General features: G+C 41.1%; 2 protein-coding genes across 7 annotated transcripts in view; one reads left to right on the top strand and one right to left on the bottom strand.

The window, feature by feature from the left end:
• Positions 1–6,679, top strand: part of DAO (D-amino acid oxidase) — a 73,519-nt gene extending 66,840 nt beyond the window's left edge. For all 4 annotated transcript variants that reach the window (XM_073630039.1, XM_073630032.1, XM_073630022.1 and 1 more), the window contains exons 8-11: positions 23–105; positions 234–351; positions 2,032–2,130; positions 6,225–6,679. In XM_073630039.1, the coding sequence (XP_073486140.1) occupies positions 23–105; positions 234–351; positions 2,032–2,130; positions 6,225–6,353 (429 nt within the window). In that variant the 3' untranslated portion in view covers positions 6,354–6,679. The remainder of the gene's footprint in view (positions 1–22; positions 106–233; positions 352–2,031; positions 2,131–6,224) is intronic.
• A 7,975-nt stretch (positions 6,680–14,654) lies between these two features.
• SVOP (SV2 related protein) overlaps positions 14,655–23,349 on the bottom strand; it is a 140,884-nt gene continuing 132,189 nt past the window's right edge. For all 3 annotated transcript variants that reach the window (XM_073629985.1, XM_073629993.1, XM_073629976.1), the window contains 2 exons: positions 17,644–17,733; positions 14,655–16,191 (listed from right to left, as the gene is read on the bottom strand). In XM_073629985.1, coding sequence (XP_073486086.1) covers positions 15,985–16,191; positions 17,644–17,733 — 297 coding nt within the window. In that variant the 3' untranslated portion in view covers positions 14,655–15,984. The remainder of the gene's footprint in view (positions 16,192–17,643; positions 17,734–23,349) is intronic.

Below are 23,349 nucleotides of genomic sequence, written 5' to 3'. Positions count from 1 at the left end.
ACATAGCTGTTGTATGTTTTAGGTTCTTGCTCCTTGGATGAAACACTTCATTGTAACTCATGATCTAGCGACGGGGGTATATACCACACCATACATTATTCCTGGGTGAGTATAGTAGGCTAAAACTGGCTATGCTTTAAAATTCATGTGCTTTAATCAAATACTGTATGTCTTATGGTGGAAGTCATGCAATAGTTACATAATTCACCATATTTAGTATACTGTATGTACAGGTCTCAGATGGTCACTCTGGGAGGAATTTACCAGCTAGGGAACTGGAATGAGGAGGATGTGTCCGATGACCATAAATGGATTTGGGAAAGCTGCTGTGAGCTGATTCCTAGCCTTAAGGTGAGATGAGAATGATAATCAATCAGTTCTCTACAGTCTGTAATTTAACAACAGTGCCTAATATTCACACAGTTAGCCAATAAAAGTTAAAGTGGTAATAAACTCTTTTTTTTTTACCTACAAGTAAGCTTATAATAAAGCTTACCTGTAGGTAAAATGAATATCTCCTAAACGTGCACCATTTAGGAGATATCCTAGCTGGCAGCAACCGGTGACGTCACCGGCGCATGCACTCTGAAGGAATGGCATACCTGTGCCGTTCCTTCAGAGCTGTGTGCCATGGCTGAAACTCCATGGCTGGAGTCCCCAAACCCGGAAGGAAGACCGAGTGATGATGGAAGCCTCTGCAGCAGTGACAGCGTGCCGCTGGAGGGCTTAATTTTAAGTTAGTTCTTTCATAATGTGCTAGTATGCAGTGCATACTAGCATATTATGACATTGCCTTGCAGGTGGAAACTTTTTTGATTATTATTACAGAGTTTACCACCGCTTTAAGTACATGTATACAATAAAATTATTTCCAATATGTATTGTATGTTGAAATATCAGAAATTCAGATATAAGGCTCCCTTGCGGTAGAACTTCACCCTTCCCCTATGTGATTTTTTTTTTACCCCCTCTTACCTCTTATTTTAAAAATACATGCTCTCTCACACAGCTGTGATTCACTGTTTAGGTGACATAGCCCGGGTCCCTCTTTGTGTGCCAATCTGGCAGCCTTCTGGGAGATGTGATGTGAGAATCCCAGGAGGCCACAAAACCAGGGACATGTCTTAGGTGGGGGAGGGGGCCTGAGGAAAAGTGAGAAAAAAAAACCCTTTTAAGAAAAAACTTTTGTAATTGCAGAGAGGTGAGGGTTTAAATGGAACAAATAGATTTTGGGAGTTAAGTTCCTCGTTAAGTATGATTGCATTACCTACACAGAGTTTTAATATGGGAGTGGAACTCCAGACAAAACTTTTTTTTTGTTTGGGGTAGATTGCATCAAGGTTTTTAAGAATACCCTTTGATCTGATTTTTTTTTTTCTATTAAAGTAGACCTTTACCCATAACAACTTGATAAAAAATAATGTTCTTTAGCAAGGAACATACATTCCACATTAATAATTATGCTACCAAAATTAGTGTGTGCTGTAAATTTCTTCCATTATTGCTCCTGATTCTTATTGGTGGAGGCTGCCATTTTTCTAAAGCCCAGAGCCCCTGAACAGCAGTAAATCATAAAGCAGAACTAAGCCCATTGATTTAACGGTTCCTGAAATGCGGGGATTGCTAACTGTGTTCTCCACTAAACTGTCAAAGCATCAAATGGCTGGTGTCATAACTGATCACATGTGCAGCACCATGGTAGTTGCATATCAAACAGCTTCAAAGGCTGTAAAGGATAGGAGGGTTTAATTCACCTTTAAGTCTGTCAGCAGATCTGCCTATACAAACCCGTCAGTGCCTAAAAATAGAGAGCAACTGAGCATGTGTAGCATGGGTGAGACAGTAGCATTAGCAACTGTAGCAACTGTAGCATGGGTGAGACAGTGTATTACTGGAATTTAAACAGTATAGACACTTATTTTTTATGTTTTAGATGGCTATACCTGCAAAAGGGGCCAAACTGAAGTAACCTAGCAGGACTTAATTTTCTGACTAAAGCTCCACTTTAAGTTCCTTTTTTACAACATACAGAATGCAAAGATTGTGCATGACTGGACAGGACTGAGACCTTCACGAAGTAAAGTGAGGCTGGAGAGAGAGCCCTTTGTGTCGGGACCAGTTAAGAGTGAAGTAAGTGCATCTAATATATGTTAGTTTTCAGCTTCTACACATTTTGACAAACACTAATTATCAACTTGAAAAGCTCCTATCATATGTTATAACAGCCATTCTCAACCAGGGTTTTTCTAGAAATTGCTAGGGGTTTCCTTGAGTTTTGGCTGATTGACCTCCCATTTGATGGTACTGTATCTGCATAGTTCCAGGGACAACACAACTTGGCAGAGTCATCGGAATAACATCAATGATCCTTTTAGCTAACTGTAAAGGCAGTGTTGCCAACCCCCGAAGTAAAATTTACTGGCAGGACCCCAAAATTTACAAATGCCACCAAATTTTTTTGCTGGCAAAAAACATAGAATTTACTGGCAGAGCCACTTTTTTTTTACTGGCACTGCAAAAAAGTACCTACAATGCCTGTTTTCAGCGCTAAACATTGCAAATATCAATATTTAAACTATAAATATGCAGCTAGTGCTATTAACAATGTATTTAAGTTAAACAAAAGGCAAAAAACATATTTCTCCATTTACATGGTACAGGAGGGGGTCAGAGGCTGTGCGGACATGGTACAGGGGTCAGAGGCTGTGCGCGGGTCAGAGGCTGTGCGGACATGGTACAGGGGTCAGAGGCTGTGCGCCGGTCAGAGGCTGTGCGGACATGGTACAGGGGTCAGAGGCTGTGCGCCGGTCAGAGGCTGTGCGGACATGGTACAGGGGTCAGAGGCTGTGCGCCGGTCAGAGGCTGTGCGGACATGGTACATGGGTCAGAGGCTGCGTGGATATGGTTACAGGGGGTCAGAGGCTGTGCGGACATGGTACAGGGGTCAGAGGCTGTGCGGACACGGTTCAGGGGTCAGAGGCTGTGTGGACATGGTACAGGAGGGGGTCTGTCTCTGTGGATGGCTCTGCTCCTTCTCAGTCACTCTGTCTATCTGTCCTCCCTCCTCCTCCATACTTGGCTCAGTATAGGTAGGTCAGCACAATACACATCTGAGGTCTGACTGACCTGGATGGATGATCAGTCAGTGCTCCGTTCCGGTGTTTTATCAGATTTGGCGACCCGTCAGAATTTGTAATGGAAGTGACATTCCATCGCCGCCATCTTGCTACACCCCACACTCCTCCACAGTAAGGATACACCGAGAAGGGGGCAAGCGGACATCTTGTTACAGCCACCGGAGTTTTGCATTTCACAGTTATTTTTAACAGTAAACGGAGCATATATGGTGAAATACAGTATTTAGAAATCCGACAGACTGTTTACATGTTGAATTATAAAAGCAGCGGTGTTCTGTCACATTAGAAAACCTGTGAGATCAGCAGGTTTGCCGCTGCTTTTAAAATTCAACATCTAAACAGTCTGTCGGATTTCTAAATACTGTATTTCACCTTATAAGCTTTGTTTACTGTTAAAAATAACTGTGAAATGCAAAACTCTGGTGGGTGTAACAAGATGTCTGCTTGCCCCCTTCTTAGTGTATCGTTGCTGTGGAGCAGTGCTGGGTGTAGCAAGATGGCGGCAAGGGAACGTCACTTCCGTTAAAAAATCTGACGAAACACTGGCAGTCTTCGGAACGGCGCAGTTGCGCTGTCGGCTTGTAGCCATCTACATCTATCCGCAACGGACATTTACGGGCACCCCAAAAAGTGGGGTGAAGTTTACAGTCTGCTCGTAAATTAACGGGTGGTTGGCAACACTGTAAAAAGGTGACATTCTTTTTTTTTTTTTAATTCTTTATTTAAGGAATGCAGATTACCCAAAAAAGCAAGGAATAAAACATGTCAATAAACTATATCCATTAATAGTCGTTAATAAAAGTTTGACAAACAAGTCAATGTACATTAATGGGGTAGCAATCAAGGTTCCATTACAACGTTTTAGTAAAACAGGAAACTGTGGTCTAAAGACTCCACAACAGTTGTATCCTGCAGTTCAACCGGGACAGTAGAGGAAACTTCCTAGCCAGTAAAAAGCATAGTTTTAATGGACCTGTGTACACTATTCAGTAAGGCTAACTAGGAGAAGGGGGACCCCCTGGTGGGTAAAGCGGACTTATCCCTATTCGCCAGGTAAAAAAGGTGACATTCTGACCACTACTCTAAGGGGGCATTCTTCCAACTGCCAACTAATATAATAGATGTTTTTCCCACTGACCTCCGATGAATTGTTTTTTCCATGGGTTCCCAGAGACCTGAGAACTATTTCAGGGGTTCCTGAGAAGTAAAAAGGTTGGGAATGACTGCTTTATACACTTATGCCATCTGATCTCCTGGCAGTTTTTTTAATGCTGTCTGTGATGTCATTTGGAAAATATTTCCAAAGTTCCTGTTTGAAGTGTACCATTCATTCATTGGTAAAGTAAGTTATTATTATTACATATTATTATTAACCTAACCATACTTCATTGATATTTTATGGTTTTCTGTGTCACTGTTAGGGAAATGGCCCATCACGTTCTGTCACAGGTGGCACAGTAAACACAACAGGATGTGAGGGGAAATTATTAGAACAAAAACACAGAAAAATGGACAGAGGATCTAAGCCTTCTGTACTCTAAAAAGTTACACAAACCCCATACACCATTTGAAAGTTGGAGCAAAGCAAACAAGCAAAAGTGAAGTTCTTTTTTACAGTAACAAATATCTTTCAAATCAAACAGTGATTCTGATCTGGCAACAGTTCCCCTTTTGCTCTATTTTTGGCTCTAGTATTTATTCTGCTATTTCTTATGTTCTGAAATATGTTATGTATTTTTTTCCCCATCCCAGTTACACATAATTATCCATCTCTTGATTTAATCTCTCTTTGTTTCTACACTCTCCATATGGAGAACCTTGGATTTATGTTCAGGTAAAGTTACCCATATATGTCAGATGGTAATCGGACATGCAGGCAGTGTTGGAATGGAAATTAAAGGGATGCAAAGAAAAAGTATTCTCAGGAAGGTAGAAAGTGGTATGAGATTTTCAATAAGTTCCTGGTCCTTTAAAGCCTTTAAAGCAGGGGTCCAAACTGCGGCCCAGGGGATGCTGCCCTTTGCTTGCCTTTATCCAGCTCTTGGGGCAATATTCCTTCCACTGATATAAGACACTATTCCTTCCACTGATATAAGACACTATTCCTTCCACTGATACAAGACACTATTCCTTCCACTGGTACAAGACACTATTCCTTCCACTGATACAAGACACTATTCCTTCCACTGGTACAAGACACTATTCCTTCCACTGATACAAGACACTATTCCTTCCACTGACACCAACAAAGGGGTAAAATTCCTGCTACTGACACCAACAATGGGGCACTATTCTTCAAACTGACACCAACAATGGGGCACTATTATTCCCCACTGACCTCAATGTTGAAGCACTAATTCTCCCACTGACACCAACAATGGGGTACTCTTCCTCTCACTGACACCAATGATTGGGCACTATTCCTCTTACTTATCGCAATGAATGGGCACTATTCCTCCCACTGACACCAATGTATGTGGCACTATTCCTCCCACCGACGCCAATGATGGGGCACTATTCCTCCCACCGACGCCAATCATGGGGCACTATTTTTCCCACTGTCGCCAATGATGGGGCACTATTCCTCCCACTGACACCAGCGATAGGGCACTATTCCTCCCCTCTAATACCAAATATGCATTGTTTAATCCCACCAACACCAGGATAATTTCTACTCCCGTTGGCCATAGCCTGACCCCCGTAAAGTCTGGAGGACAGTAAACTGGCTCTTTGCTTAGAAAGTTTGATGACCCCTGCTTTAAAGCGATTATGTTTCTCTTTTTTCATGATATACCAGTCGTACCCTCCGTACAGAAAATGTATACAGTATGTTATCTTTAGAATGTACAATGAAGTGTGCTAGAATTTGAGAAGTTCTGTGTAAATTTACAGCCTATTATTCTTGAATAATAATAATATTGTTCTTAGTAATGGCAATTAATTGCTATTTATTGTAAGCAATTATGCCATCATATGATCTGTTTAATGGAAGTTGTTTCTTTTAATATAAAAAGAAAGCGTGGGAGCTTGAAATATCTGAAGAACATATCTAGTAACATTTACTGAAACATTGTTTTTCGTTCACAGCTCATACATAATTATGGCCATGGCGGATATGGTCTCACCATCCACTGGGGATGCGCACTGGAGGCGGCCCGGTTATTTGGGAAAATTGTAGATGAAAAGAAATCCAGATTTCCCAAGTCTTCACTATGAAAGTGATTGAAAAGCATTGCATTAACTAAAATGTCAGGATTGTTCCTCTAACCTCCCAGGTTTTGAGAAGAGACTTTGTTAAGATGATTAATACATCATTAATACCAGATTGTTAGATACAGCGAATTGGATAATTGACTAGCTCAGCCTAGACACAACAGTTAACAAACAAAACAGTGTTCCATAGATTACCTACACCATAACTGAATTTACATAAATTATCCTGGAAAATAATTTTTCTCTTACTCTTTCCATACTCTGATTATTTTTGTGAGCAAACGTTGGCAATAAATCATGTACCTTATTTTTGCATTAGAGGAAAAGCAGTTATGACTGTGTTTTTGTGACTTTTTTTTAAAGCCAAACACTAAATTCTAGCAGATGTTTGTGATAACTTTTTTAGAAGCATAACTACAGAATGGATTGGATTGCATTTGTAACATGTTTCCATCTGAGCTTGTTTGCTGTGGGTCATTGTAGAGATAATGCAAATGCGGTCCCCGCTGTCCATTTGAACTTTCGCTATATACACACAAATTATTTTGCTCGAGGCAAAAACAACCTTATTAAAGTGAAGCTGAAGTTAAAAAGTGAAGATTTGCTGTGGTATAGGGAACATCTAAAAAATTTTAATTGTGCTTAGGCAAAATTCTGAAACATTTACACTTCCTGGTGTGTCAGGGGCCTAGGTCTTTTGTGCCTACAACCTAATAGCTGTATATCTGCAGTGTGAGATCTAAGGCACTGCTGCCCCTGACTGCCAGTCTAAAAAATTTGAAGTGAGAGTTAGTGATGTCACTACTGTGCTTCTCACTGTTTTCTTAGCTGTAGGCTCTGACCAGTGTTGTCAACTGTCAGTATTTTTACTGGCAGCCAGTAAAAAATGGATACCTTTCTCCTGTCAGTAAATGTCAGTGACAGGAAAAGGTTGCCAGTAAAAAATATGTCTGCGATGCTCTGCTCGGAACTGCGCATGCGCAGTTCTGGTCCAGAGCCAGTTGAGACCATCTGAGTGCTTGCTACAGTGTGTTTGGGCAGCGCGGGTCTAGCAGAGGTGAGCAAGTCACGTGATGTCATGGTGCAAGGGAAGCGAGCGGAGCAGCCAGAGCCTCATCTGTGGGACGGGAGCAAGGCAAACCAGGAGTGGGACTGACAGTGCTGTTTGAACTGAAGGGACCACCTGGCCTGGAGAAAGACTCAGACTCAGGAGGGAATGTGTCGTGTCGGTGAGGTGTCATCATCATCTGTTCTGCTACACACTGCTGTCAGTGTCACTGTGAGAGTCAATTTCATGTATGTGTGCCTGCCCATTCTAATTTCTTGGTTTCCTGTCCCTGAGCTACTCACTTACTATATCGAAAATAAAATAGGAAATATGTTTTTTGCCTTACTATCTACCTTAAATCACATTAATAGATAATTGCATACTGTACTTGTTTGTAACCTAAATACTGAAATTTGCACTTAAAACTGTAATTTTGTAACTCTCGGAAATGCAAGTAAAAACGTGGCTGTGCCAGTAAATTTTGGGTGTCGCGTCAGTAAAATTCAATCTGGTAGGTTGGCAACACTGGCTCTAATATGAAGCAAAGTTCTGCCTCTACCACACCTCCACATAGAAGCACAGTGCAGAAAAAGGCATGGTAAGTCACTAATGAAGGAAGATCAGCTGCAGGGAAACCATAGGCAATGCCGGTGACTAGTCCTTGCCCTCCACCTGCCTTTTTTTTGGGCACAGCTTTCAGAGTTTTAATACAATACATATGCCATGGAAAAAATGGGCTTATAATCATTTCATTATATGTTGGCAGTCTTTAGTATAAATATAAAGGAAAATGCCACTAAATATCTAATATCTGTGTTTGAACACTGGAAAAATATGTCAGCATTTCATGTCCAGAGTTTACCTCTAAACTTAGCTTTAGGCATTTGTCTAAGTATTACAAATACTAACACCACTTTTAACCACTTCAGCCACGGAAGAACTTACCACCTTCCTGAGCAGAGCACTTTTTGCGATTCGGCACTGCGTCGCTTTAACTGACAATTGTGCGGTCGTACGACATTGTACCCAAACAAAATTGACGTCCTTTTTTCCCCACAAATAGAGCTTTCTTTTGGTGGTATTTGATCGCCTCTGCGGTTTTCATTTTTTGCGATATAAACAAAAAAATATCGCCAATTTTGAAAAAAACGCATTATTTTTTACTTTTGCTATAATAAATATCCCCCAAAAATATATATAAAAAACTTTTTTTCCTCAGTTTAGGCTGATATGTATTCTTCTACATATTTTTGGGAAAAAAATCGCAATAAGCGTAAATTTATTGGTTTGCGCAAAAGTTATAGCATCTACAAAATAGGGGATAGATTTATAGCATTTTTTTTTTTTTTTTTACTAGTAATGGCGGCGATCTGCCATTTTTATCATGACTGCGACATTATGGCAGACACATCGGACAATTTTGACACATTTTTGGAACCATTGGCATTAATACAGCGATCAGTGCAATTAAAAATGCATTGATTGCTGTAAAAATATCACTGGCAGTGAAGGGGTTAATACTAGGGGGCGGTGAAGGGGTTAACTGTGTTTCCTGGGAGGTGATTCTAACTGAAGGGGGAGGGGACTAACTAGAGGAAGTGACGAATCATGGTTCCTAGCTAATAGGAACACACGATCTGTCACTCCTGTCAGAACAGAACAGGGAAGTGTGTGTTTACACACACTCGCCCCTGTTCTGTGTCTCCTGCTCACGATTGCTCGTGGCCGGCGGTCATCGCGAACGTCAGCTACGAGCATCGGCACCCCTGCTGTGCAGCGGACGCGCGCCTGCTATCCGGAACCCGCGAGCCAACGTATAGTTACGTGGTTTCACGCAGGGGAGCCAACCTGTTGCAGTAAAACTGCGGCGGCTGGTCCGGAAGCAGTTAAGCTAGACCAAGCTAGGCATTTTGTAAAAAATACATATATCTCCAGGGTTATTCATGACATCCCCACGAGCATTCTAGGCCTCTTTTCTTCTATATATCTTGTTTCTTCTGTCGATTCTTTATTCTTCTCCTTTATATCCCCTTTTTTGAATACATTACCTTTCCATTTAAGGGTTTCTCCCCTTGGGATGATAATATTAAATACTAGGACTGGCAATGCTACGATATCTTTCCCCATGTTCCTTGTAAATTTTGCTGTTCTTATTTTCGATGCGAATGAGGATTGATAACCAACTGTAAGATGTACATTGTATGGCTCATTCTTATGCTTCCCCATTTCTTTGCGTCAAGTATTGTCAGTCTCTATTCTGTATGGCCAGACCTATTATTTGATGTATGATGTTATCTACCTTTTTATTCCTCAATAAAAATATTGAACAAGAAAAATATATACTTGGGGTCTCGATGGCTCTGAGTCCTAATTATTATTATTACTATTATACAGGATTTATATAGCGCCAACAGTTTACACAGCGCTTTACAACATAAAAGGGAGACAATACAATACAATAAAATACTAGAGGATTAAGAGGGCCCTCCTCAGAAGAGCTTACAATCCAATAGGGTGGGGCAGGTGGTACAAAAGGTTGTAACCGTAGGGAATGAGTTTATGGAAAGGGTAAAGGATTAGTTGGAGGCGTGATAGGCTTCCCTGAAGAGATGAGTTATCAGGGATTGTCTGAAGGCAGCTGGAGTAGGAGATAGCCGGACAGGTTGAGGTAGAGAGTTCCAGAAGATGAGAGGCTCTGGAGAAGTCCTGGAGAGGAACAAGGAAGGAGACAAGTGACCTTGAGAGTGGGAGGTCTTGAGAGGAGCAGAGAGGACTATTTGGGTGATATTTGGAGACAAGATTGGTGATGTAGCTTGGGCAGAGTTGTGAATGGTTTTGTATGTTGTGGTTAGTATTTTTAATTTAATTTGCTGGGCGATCAGGTGCCAGTGTAGGGATTGGCGGAGAGGGTTGGCAGACACTAAGCGGTTGGTAAGGTGGACAAGTCTGACATCAGCATTCATGATAGACTGAAGAGGGGATAGCCTATGGAGAGGTAGGAAAATGAGAAGGGAGTTGCAATAGTCAAGCTGAAAGAAAACAAGGGAGTGAATGAGTAGCTTGGTGGTTTCAGACACAAGGCAACAGTCTTCATTTCTTGCATACACAAGTATTTGTTTTCTGACTATTGTTTTGAGAAGCTTCGTAAATGGAGTCAATTTGAATTGCTTTTGTTCTCTGTGGAACTTAACCACTTGCCTACCTGGCATTTTTACCCCCTTCCTGCCCAGGCTAATTTTCAGCTTTCAGCGCTATCGCACTTTGAATGACAATTGCATGAAACACTGTACCGAGACAATTTTTATCATTTTTTTTTCACACAAATAGACCTTTTTTTGGTGGTATTTAATCACCACTGGGTTTTTAACTTTTTTAAAACAAAGACCGACATTTTTGAAAAAAAACATTTTTTATAGTTTGTTCTAAAATTTTTGCAAACAGGTAATTATTCTCCTTCACTGATGTGCGTTGATAAGGCGGCACTGATGAGGCGGCACTGGTGGGAACTGATGAGGCTGCACTGATGGGCACTTGTAGGCGGCACAATTGGCAGCACTGGTGGGCACTGATTGGCAGCACTGGTGGGCACATACTGTATAGGCAGCACTGGTGGGACTACACTGATAATCAGGACACTGATAATCAGTGCCCTGATTATCAGTGTACATGTCCCTTTTAGAGAAGCTTTTTATCGGCTCTCCTCTCCTCTCCTCCTGCTGTCAGCATGAGGAAAGGAGTGCCGATAACCGGCTTCTGTTTACATCCGTGACTAGCTGTGATTGGAGCTGATTGGCTCTTTATCTCAACCTGTGATCAACAGTGTCCTCAGGACACTGCTATCCCAGAGTGTGCCGCCCATGCCCCGCAGCGGGCGTGCAGCAGGCGCAATCACAGGATACCGTCATATGACGGCATTCCAGAACTAGCCGGCCGTTCTGTAGCCGTCATTTGGCTATAGCTTGGTTGGCAAGTGGTTAATGTGAAAGTGAAACTGAAGTACCTAAAATGTCTGTTTCCTTTAAAAAAGCATACTGCTTTTGACTTGCTTGTGAGTCTTAGGCCTCTGGCATATGGATGTAATAACTTACTGATGTTTATATGCAGGATCTTGCAGGCAGAAATATTTATGACCCTTTCACACAGGCTTTCTGATCTGGTCCGCCTGTCAGTTTTTCAGGCGGACCTGATTGGACACTCCATTCACCCCTATGGAGCGGCAGATGTCAGCGGTGACATGTCCGCTGACACCCGCTGCTATCCGGGCCGATCCTGTCCGCCGAATCCAGAAGGATGGTGATCCTATTTTCCATCCGTCTGGCGGATCAGATCGGATGAAAATGGACAGGCGGTCCGTTTTCATCCGATCTCATAGAGGAGAGCGGGACTCTGACAGGTCCGTCTCAGCACAGTGAGTGAAGACGGAACTGTCATCCGCTTGCTCAGCAGGAATCAGTGGATCGATCCCCCGCTGAGCAAGTGGAGTCTGTCAAATGGACAAGCCTGTGTGAAAGAGGCCTTAGAGTAACATCAATAAATTGTGTTTTGTAAACGTGCGTATGCATATACACATGTAAAATTCCTGTTCACCCTCTTCTAGTTGTTAGTGTTGCAATATTACTTGTGTAGCACTCACCACCGCAAGGGCCACTTATTAGATGCCCAGTTTCCTAGTAATTCCCCCGCAGCCAGGCATAGTCACTGAACAATCTAGGGGTATGTTTTATTGTAGAACTTGAACTTTGATAGATTCAGAGTAACTGTGGGATACTCCAGTAACTACCGGTATCCAATTTGCATAGGTGTGAACCCAGCCTCAGTGTTTAAAAAAATTACCTTTTGTATTCAGTCTCCTGCTATAAATATTTTTTTTAAACTACCAAATAAAAAAACATGGCTTCTCTTTAGGGGGTTTCCATATACTGTTGTAATACAGAAATCCTCCATGTTAGCCATTTTGACTCTCGTGATTGGCTTGCTGCTTGTCCCAAGTAACAGAAATACCATTTCAAAAATTGCTCAAGAAATAGGAAGTGAGCGGATGCATTGTGAGCTTCATTGCACTTGTCTGCGGGTAGGACTCTGCAATTACATTGTCTAAAATCCTTACTATGTACGTAACTGAACAGAAAAGGATTGTTTTTTTCACAGCAAAAGTGAGGTTACTTTTTCTAGCGATTATAAATTTAAAAAAGTGTTATTTTGCAAAGTTATTGTTCTCTGAATCAGCATATTCTCTGCATTTACTTTGGAGGCCATAACCAGATCTCACTAGACTGGACGATTGTGCTGCTCTCCTGGAATGTGTGGGCACTAGGTATTGCATTATGGCGTTAGGTATACCATTGGGTATACTGAGATAGTTAACTGTGGAGCACTTTCCAGGTCCAGAGCTGTGGTCCGGCCTCTGGTGTGATTCATTCTCTAAGGTAGGTTGTGCAATGGAGTCTACTTTATGAATAAGACCATTGGACACTATTATTACTCGTATCTTTTTCCATTGGTTTACCGCAGAAAGGGCTAACACAGAGGAATTGAGTGCTGACATTATTCCTTAGGTGAAGTGTTGCGTGCACACACTCTTCTTACCGCTATTCATTGTGAGATAACACATTCGCAAAAATTGTTCCTTTTCTATAGTGACATGGGATCCTCATCTGTTGAGCTCGCTATAAACTATACAATTTTCTTATACAACTTTATATTTACCAAAACCATGTAATATGAGGACAAACCTAAACACTTTCAAATTGTGTACAATTAGACAGGCCCTTGCACTACATAGTTGAAGGTAAATCTAAAGGAAATTGAACAACAAAAATTGTATAGTGTGTATCCATCTTTAGTCTTTGTTGCCCACCTACTAGTGACGTGACACCACCTAAACCTCTCCTGCTAACAGCAACCGGTTTGTATTTAAAGCTTAGCTTTGCACCTCAAGCTATGTTGTTTTTGCTTTGCAGTGCAATCCCAGACACATGAGAAACAATCTTGCCATAACGGGTCTACTAACAACACCAGTGCTGCGTTTAGTGCACCCACATTGAATTTTAGGAGTTTTCCTTAGCGGCCAAGTGTGGTCCCTTCCTCAGCTGTATCCCAATTGTCTGATGCTATCTGATCATCATCTGATGACAGTTTCAGACATAAGTTCAGGCGGCTGTTTGAGTTGCAGGTAGCCCCAAGTTCTTGTTATTGTTATTTGAACTGCTTTTGAGCATCCCAGTTGTGTCTAAATCCTGTGGTCTTTAATGAATGGGAAAGAATATTGGATTTTTGTGCTTACTATAGGTACTTTTGTGCTTACTATAAGAGAAACAGGTTCCATGCCTCTGTGTCTATGATGTGGCTCTTATTGTTGCTTTTCTACAAAACTGAGGCATACTGGGAGTGGGGAGGGTTATGCCAAACAGGTCACTGTTTTGTTTGACAGTGTCCAAATCCTCCTTTAGGCGGCAGTATAGCTCAATTGTCTCTAAAGTCTGTGTCCCCTAATGAACAAGAATGGGGGCAAAAATCCATGTACTTTCATAAGGTTCTAGTATTACCATAGTCACAAACCAAACATATACAGACGCTTGTACAATAATCCAGTCACTAAATACACTATTCCTTTTAATTGTAAAAATTTTATTGAACATAAAATATTCAACTTACAATAAAATCCAAGTCAACAAGGCATTGTGGACATAGGAAGAGATCATACAACAAGCTTCTGACACGGAGACGTTCAAACATTGAAATGCATTCATTAAAAGTCTGTACATTCGGACACACAAACATTCACTATTCTTCTGCGCTGTTGCATCTGCTGACATCATACATACAGTGCCAAGCAGAGACAAGCAATGATTCACACCCAGGACTCAGCATCCTGATAACCTAGTGTGAAGCTGAACTTGAAATGATATGGTTCACTTTCTGTTACTCTCATAAAACCAGTCCTGTTAACTCCGTCTTTTCCAATGAAAATAAACAGTAGTGTCTATATGCATTCAAATTCTTCTTTTAACCTGAGCATCTGAGTACTACAGAGGCTTGAGAACCAACAAATTGCCAATTTCAGCATTATACAATTTTGAAGAAGGTTGTTTTGTTAGAGATGATCGCAGCTTTTTAAATTCATGATGTCGCTGACTGATAGTCAGAAGTGGACTACCAGTTGTTTTGGTGCCTTTTGTTCAAAGTATAATTGAACCCAAACACAAAATGTGTGCACCAGCTAAATGCACAACCTTGCATTCTGTAGATGGTGGTGCTTTTTTTTTTTTTTTTATGTTTTACCTTTATTTTCACCTGGTGATTGAGCCAGTAACGCACTTTCATTTTTAAGATGACAAAGCTCACACAATCTTCAGGACAAAAGAAACTAGATAGGACTACAGAACCCCAACCTATTCTTGATAGCATCAAGAAGTGTGGTTCTGTAGTTCTCAGAAATAGCTGAAAACAATGTCAGCACAGAAAGAGAGCATATGAAGCTATCAGCTCACAAGATTTCTGGCAAAATCAACAGGAACTTGTGAAGATAAAATAGGTAAAATGGTCCAAAAGGGACCAAATAAAAGATGTTCATAGTTAGGGTTTACATACACTTTAAATCTCCAATGCTTTTCCAGACAGCGGCTGAATTTCTTATTACAGTGTAATGTACATTAATATAGACAAGGATGTACCCAGCAAAAATCTATGTTGTATCTAATTAGTGAATTGTTGCACACTCAAGTGCTATTTTGTAAGTCACAGATTTATTTTAAAGTTCAAACCAGACTAAAGTAAGTTACTCAACCCCAAATATGCAACAAATATTATTTCAGCTTTTCCAGTGTATATTTTCCTTAGAAATTTAACATTCTTAAATTACAATCTTTTAAACTCTTAACACCAGACATTGCTCCAAGCCAGATTGGCAAAGGTGGCCTAGTATTGCTCACCTCTTTTTGCTTCGTGTTTGAAACCACTCATCATTTACAACTCATGATCACTTACTACTGTATGCTAAAAAGGAGTTAAAGAACAATAGTAAACAAATTAGTTGAATAGACCATACGGTTTGCAGAACTGAAGGCTTAAACCAAGGTCTAAACAAATATTAAGATCACCATTATTAGTTAGATACAGTTCTCCAATCTCTCGATCTAGAAAAATATTCATAAGGAACTACAGCATGTGAGGTAAAATATCTAGAATACCTTAATCCATGGCTTTCTCTGGTTTACTCAAGATCTCAAAGACATCAACAGCATCCAGACATATCTGGTGTACCAGGGTCAGATTTAATTTCAAGTATGGATACTGTATCTTCTTTTCTTGTCAGTGCTAAAAACACAGTGTGTTGAAGAAGTTTTTAACTGTTGTAATTACTCTATGATTGTTATTTAACAGTGGCAAATTCCCTCCCCTTAACATAAGAATAGCTCATTTCTCAATCTTTTTTTTTAAGGACCTATGCACACCATTATCCCACTACAACAGTGCTACTTCTGTTTAGCAATACTTTGGCCATTACTGTCCATGTCCTAATGGTAGATGTGAGACTGAAAGGCTATCCATGTGTGAGTGTCAGTAATAGTGGGTGAGGTGAGGGGGTCACTCTTGTGAGCCAGAGTTTGATGGAGTGACTCCATCGTTGTGCACTCCTCTTCCCACCATCTCTTGACCCCATTCTCTGTGGCTGGACTCCTGTAGCCCACGGCCTTTGGTTTCAATGGGAAGGAAGCAAGAAGCCAGAGCTGCTAAAAGACAACAACCACTGTACACCAACACTGTGAGATATATAGAAGACTCGAGCATCACCTGGAAGAAAGGAGAATAGATCTGTAAATGCTTTGTTGAAATAAATGAGAGTGGAAACCAAAAGACATTATTTGAAACTTCATGAGAGGCTTGTGGAGATCAAGCCTTTTTTTTTTTTTGTGCCCAAGTCATCATAAGTATGTGAGCCAAAACCTTTATTTTTTTTTTGGACAGAACATATAACGGCTAAAACCCTTGTCAGTTTCGTTTTTGTCATCTACCCCGCTGGGTAGATTACCTGTGACCTTTTGTGTAACGAGTAGGTATGTGTAAATTATCTCCCACAGGGGGTATTGAGTTTTAGCAGGTGGTGCTTCCAAGTTGCCCCCTTGTTTTTTTAACGAATTGCCGTCTGGGCCAGTTCTGCACATACATGTAAAAATCAAATTTGTTTGCTAGAAAATGACTTAGAACCCCCAAACATTATATATTATCTGAAAGCATAGGCCTTGGAGAATAAAATGGTGGCTGTTGCAATTTTTTATGTGACACGATATTTGCGCAGAAGTTTATCAAGCGCAATTTTTCAGGAAAAAAATTGAGTTTTATGAATTTTACTGCACACAAACACAAATAATACCTAATGTTTTGCAGCTGCAGCCATGTTCATGGTATAACCACTTACTGATGAGGCTTTACATATACAGTGTAGAGCAGAGAGTAGTTAAGGTATAACATATATCAGGAGAGACTGGCGATACATGAAGGATGTGAATAAGATTCATGAGGAAAGTATATTCAATGTAAGGCTGAACTACAAGGGGCTTCAAACTAGCAACCTGAAAGTTCACAATAATGCCAAAAAATATTATTTTACTGAAAGAGTAGCTGATACTTGGAACAGACTTCCAGCAAAGGCAGTGAGTAAATTTACAGTAATTGAATTTAAAAATAGTTGGGAAAAACATTGTTCTATTTTCTGACAAAAAACTCAATGGACTACTTGGTCTTTTTCTGCCATTAGTCTTTTATGTTCATCTAATGCAGACTGTTAATTTTGGATAAATAATGAGTCAGCAGGCAAAAACATAGCCTATAAAACTGGCAGGTAGCATGCAGGCAAGGCTGAAACACTGCCGGTGGTTAGGGCAATTTAAAAAAATAGCATAATTCAGAAGGCACAATAGGGTTATAGCCAAAATAAAAGAAACACACACAGATCTATTACAGTGCTAGAAAGGGTCAGGGGGAACCTTCTGCTTAGCATTGCCTTACTGCTCAGAGCAGAATATATGACGACTTCACATAGTTAGGCTTGCAGTTTCCACCACTGCTTTTAAAACTGTACTGAGGTGAGCAGGGGCACTGGGGGCAAAGACTTAATAAATATTTTGCTGAGAAGAGACAAATGGAAGTGTACACTGTCTGTAGTAAAATACCTGGCTATTAGAGAAATGTTGTGACTGCAATATTTATATTGTATCATACATAATGAGCAGTTTTCATTTTTACCTGTGCAATAAAAGGTGTGATTAATGCCCCTACACGAGCCATCCCACTGCAAGTTCCTAGACCTAGTGCTCGTGTAGCAGTTGGATAGACCTAAAAAAATAAAACAAAACATGAATATATTAATATTCTTACTTATGGGAAAGACATTAGAGATAGCTAAAGCATATTTAATGCAACACAAACGAAAGCAGCAGCCAAAGCCAAAAAAATAAAGTCAGCAGCTACAAATACTGTAGCTGCTGACTTTTATTAAAAGGAAACTTACCTGTCCAGGGATCCAGCGCTGTCCTCATCCAGGCCAGTTATCGGCAGTCTTCGGGTTTCTGGTTTCTGACATGTTTACTTTGGGAACTCAGCTATGACTCCTTGTGGCTTCATAGCTGGCTTCCCGCTGCTCATATACTAGCCGCACTGCACTTTGTGAATGGTCCTTCAGCCTCCTGGGACCTGTGGCGTGTCACAGAAGGCTGCGGGCAATGAGAGGGGGGACAAACCCCCTCAGCCTAGTCAATCTGAGTAGAAGCGGGAACGGGTACCTTACCTATCAAAACCAGGTGCTTGATCCCACTTCCACTGGGATTCTAACCAGGTACCCGCTCTTCCCCCCCCCCCATAAAAATGTTCCCAAAAGTAGGAGAGGAGGGGGGAGGAGGCGGAAAAGTGGAACTTCCCCTTTTGGGTAAAGTTCTGCTTTAAATTGCTGAGATACCATTCCTTGCTCCAAAATATATGTCCACATTTGAAACATTCAATCTATTGTTAGCCTTAAGGCTAAACTCAACTACACCCAGAGGAATGCTTTTAATCTTAATTGTCTTCATGACAGATTTACTGTCCACTATGATTTTCCAAGCTCTTCTGCTGTGACTAGCCATCTTGTAAGGTGCTGAAGTGGCAGTCACACATTCTCCCGCTTCTTCCCCTTCTTTTCCCATCACCCATTGATAAATCATCTTATATTCTATTCACAGAATACAAGGTACTGTGACTGGACAAGAGGTAGTCCTGTTCATCTTCCCCTCGTCTTGTATCAGTGGGTGATGGGGGAGGAAGGGAAGAGTGTGCGACCACTACTCCTGCTCTGTATGAAATGGCAAGTCACAGTAGTAGAGCCCAGAAACTCAAAACTGACAGTAAATCTGTCATGAAGACAACTGAGATTTTTAGCATTCCCAGAAACCCTTGAAATGCAGTATATACAGCTTTAGACATAACTATGCTGGATCAATCTTTAATGAGACATTTGGGATTTAAAAAATAATAAAAAAACAACATATTTACCTCTATTCTGATTTCTCAGTTTTCGGTCTTTTTGGAGCAGAGAGCCTGCGATTGTTAAGTCACTGCCCTCTGCTCTGCCCCTTCAGCTGCCACTGGAGCAATGGGCTGAAGAGGGGAAGAATGCAGATGGCTTCGGCTCTCAGCTGTGAGCTGAGAGCTGGAGCCAGCTGTCAAACAGCTCCTGTGACCCAAAAGAGAAGTCTTGCCAAAAAAGCTTTAGCTATACTTCTCTTTTAAGTAAAACAAATAACATGCTTTTTTCCTGGAGTTGGGCATTCAGAATAATAGGGGAACATTATATCTGCAGCATTTTTTTCCTGGAAGAGAGTCTCTAATTAAGACTTCCTTTAAAGTATGAAAACAATATACCCAAACAGTTAATTATATTTTTACATGTTTCGATACAACAGCTACACCATTATTGGTGAGTTATGTTGATAGCACAGATCAGACTGTGTGACCATAAACTCTGATAATACACGCAAGCCAACTGGTTTTCATAACCGTTTTATGAGACCGATCTTCATAATCATTCTGGAACTTTTAGCACCCCATCAAATGCCAATAGCTGGCAATGCGAGGGAACAAGTACTCACTGTGTAGCTCACTGTGCTCCAGACCTTTTTTAAGGTCTAGGGCACAGTGGGCTGAACACTGAGCAGTGGTGGACTGCATGTTGGGCACCAAGGGGTTAGGTAAATGATGCTTTGCTTAGCATATTACATGTCTTACCCATACCTCCCACCTTTTTGCATTAGGAACGAGGGACACCTATTAGCAAAAGTATGTAGGCTTAGGACACACACCCTGCCACGCCCCCTTAACCACTTTCCACCCAAGGTACATCATATGATGTCCTGGGCTTTGAGTGGGGATATCTGAATGATGCCTGCAGCTGCAGGCATCATTCAGTTATCATTTTTTTCAGCCAGCGATTCCCTGCACCATAAGAACAATCATAGTGGCTGTTCAGCCACTTGATTGTTCTTACTGGCGGCGGGAGGGGACGTCCCCCTCTCCTGCCACCCTCTGCCACACGGGTGAGCCGGAGAAGGAAACTGCTGGCAGTGGAAGTTCACCATAGAGAATACCTGTGTTCTGTCAGAATACTGCTAGCCATCAGAAAATGCAACTGAAGTGACGTTGCAAACAAAATTGCTTATTGCGCATGTGCTATGCATTCCAACATGGCCCCTATGCATTTCAATAGGTTTTCTAATCTGACAGATCACAAAGGCGACAGTGGACATCTTTTTACACCCAGGCAAGTCTTCAATTTCACACTTTTTAGCAGTTAACTCACCTTATATACTGAAATAGTGTACTTCAGTATATAATCAGCTGAGCAGTGCAGAGCGTACCAAGATGGTCATTGCCACCTTCTATTTCAAAATGTAAGGGAAGTTTACTGCTAAAATAAGTGTGAAATTAAAGACTTGCCTGGGTGTAAGAAGATGTCCACTGCTACCCTCATGTTCTGTCAGATTAGGAAACCTATTGGAACGCATAACGGCCTTGTTGGAACGCATGGCACATGCGCAGTAAGAATTTTTTGCTCAGAACGTCACTTCCGTTACACTTTGTGATGGGTGGCAGTATTCTGACAGGACCCCGATGACCAGATAGTCCCCGGCAGTCTCTATGACTCTCACATCATGACATCACGTTTGGCCTGGCAGTTGTAAAAACTGCCGTGTACTAGGCTGGAAAGCTGAGATCGCTTTTTTTTTTTTTTTATCTCAGGCTTTCCAGCCTAGAGGAGAGATGTGGGGTCAATAAGATCCATAAAGAGGACCTGTTATGCCCTATTCCTATTACAAGGAATGTAAAGTGATCAAAAGAAAAATTTAAAGGTAAAGTATAAAAATAAGCAAATGAAAATAAAATATACTATAATATATAAATATATTTTTATATATATATATATATATATATATATATATATATATATATATATATATAATGTTACAGTGCCCCCGTCCCCATGAGCTCATATACAGAAGTGAACGTATATGTAAGTCGCGCCCACATATGTAAACAACGTTCAATCCACACTTGTGAGGTATCACCGTGAACGTTAGAGTGAGAGCAACAATTCTATCCCAAGACCTACCATGTAACTCTAAACAGGTAACCTATAAACATTTTTAAATCGTTGCCTATGGACATTTTTAAGTACCGAATTTTGGCGCCATTCCGTGAGTGTGCGCAATTTTAAAGCCCGACATGTTAGGTATCCATTTACTCGGCGTAACATTGTCTTTCATATTATACAAAAAAAAATGGGCTAATTTTAGTGTTTTTTTTTTTAATTCATGAAACAGTTTTTTTTTTAAATTGTTGTGCAAATACCATGTGAGATAAAAAGTTTCAACAACCGCCATTTTATTCCCTAGGGTCCCTGCTAAAAAAACATATATAATGTTTGCAGGTTCTGAGTAATTTTCTAGCAGAAAAAGTTTTATGTTTACATATAAGAGCAGAGTGCCAGAATTGTCCCGGAGGGCAAGTGGTTAAAGACGAATTATGCAGAAAAAAATTATGAGTTAAACCCACAAGTGCTTTTTTTTTTTAACCACTACATAGTTACATAGTAGGTGAGGTTAAAGAAAGTCACAAGTCCATCAAGTCCAACCTATGTGTGTGATTGTATGTCAGTATTACATTGTATATCCCTGTATGTTGCGGTCGTTCAGGTGCTTATCTAAGAGTTTTTTTGAAACTATCGATGCTCCCCGCTGAAGCCACCGCCTGTGGAAGGAAATTCCACATCCTTGACGCTTTTACAGTAAAAAACCCTCTACGCAGTTTAAGGTTAAACTTCTTTTCTTCCAATTTTAGTGAGTGGCCATGTGTCTTATTAAACTCCCTTCCGTGAAAAAGTTTTATCCCTATTGTGGGGTCACCAGTATGGTATTTGTAAACTGAAATCATATCCCCTCTTAAGCGTCTCTTCTCCAGAGAGAATATGTTCAGTGCTCGCAACCTTTCCTCATAACTAATATCCTCCAGACCCTTTATTAGCTTTGTTGCCCTTCTTTGTACTCGCTCCATTTCCAGTACATCCTTCCTGAGGACTGGTGCCCAGAACTGGACAGCATACTCCAGGTTTTGTAGAGTGGGAGAATTATCGCTTTATCCCTGGAGTTAATCCCCTTTTTAATGTATGCCAATATTCTGTTTGCTTTGTTAGCAGCAGCTTGGCATCGCATGCCATTGCTGAGCCTATCATCTACTAGGACCCCCAGGCAGTAGTGCATTTAGGTTTTGTGCTGCCCTAGGCCTGGCTAAACTCGTGCACCCCCTAATTTAAATATGACCCACCCCTTCCTGTCAAGGCCACACCCCTTGTTGTTTAAGACCCGCCCTGAAATTTTCGAGTGGGGACACTAGTTCTGAGGGCCTGGGGGGGGGGGGGCAATGGATTTCCTTGATTTACATAGATTTCCTCTCACTTCCTGTTTGGCTATGGGGCAGGAAGAAAAGGGAAATCTCTGCAATGGGACGGGGATGGTAAAAAATAAACTAGCAGGAGTTATAACCCTCCCTTATTATATCCAAAATGAAAAAAAAAAAAAAAAAAGTGTTGCCTATAGTTCTACTTTAAGCACAAATTTCTGATAATTTTATGGAGAGGACTAAGAAGATATAACCATGCCAATGGTGCAGCAGAAAACATATAGCACAGTGAGGAAGGTTTGTGGTCTAGGATGAGAGGACAGTCAAAATTAGAAGCAACGCCCCCCCAACAGTTCCCCCGAACCATTGGTGGAGAATGCAAGCCGCCCGCATATCAAAAGCTTTGCGGCCGCTTTATGGGGGGCGCTAAACTAATTTGCCTCTCAGCCCAGTCCGCCCCATAAGACTGGTGCTACACTAACAGTGTAGCGCAAGCCAGCGAGGACTTTTTCTGTGCTGCCCCCCTGCAAAGTGCTGCCCTAGGCCTGGGCCTTGTCGGCCTAGGCCAGGATACAGCGTTGCCCCCAGGTCCTTTTCCATCCTAGATTCCCCCAGAGGTTCACCCCCTAGTGAGTAGATTGCATTCATATTTTTGCCACCCAAATGCATTATTTTACATTTTTCTACATTAAACCTCATTTGCCATGTAGTTGCCCACTCCATTAATTTGTTCAGATCTTCTTGCAAGGTTTCCACTTCCTGCTGAGAAGTTATTGCCCTACTTAGCTTAGTATCATCCGCAAATACAGAGATTGAACTTTTTACCCCATCCTCCAGGTTGTTTATGAACAAATTAAGCAGGATTGGTCCCAGCACAGAACCCTGGGGGACCCCACTTCCCACCCCTGACCATTCCAATTTACTTTTATATGCTTTCTTACATTGGAGTTAAGCCATCCAGGACTTTTGTTCACTCTTTTAAATTTATTTTCCAATGGGATGCACTGGCTAATGCCCTGATTTAAT

This window comes from Aquarana catesbeiana, linkage group LG01, assembly GCF_042186555.1.
Source record: "Aquarana catesbeiana isolate 2022-GZ linkage group LG01, ASM4218655v1, whole genome shotgun sequence".
Classification (NCBI taxonomy): Eukaryota; Metazoa; Chordata; class Amphibia; order Anura; family Ranidae; genus Aquarana; species Aquarana catesbeiana.
The sequence above is the reverse complement of the archived record's forward strand: the minus strand, read 5'-3'. Positions and strand labels throughout refer to the sequence as shown.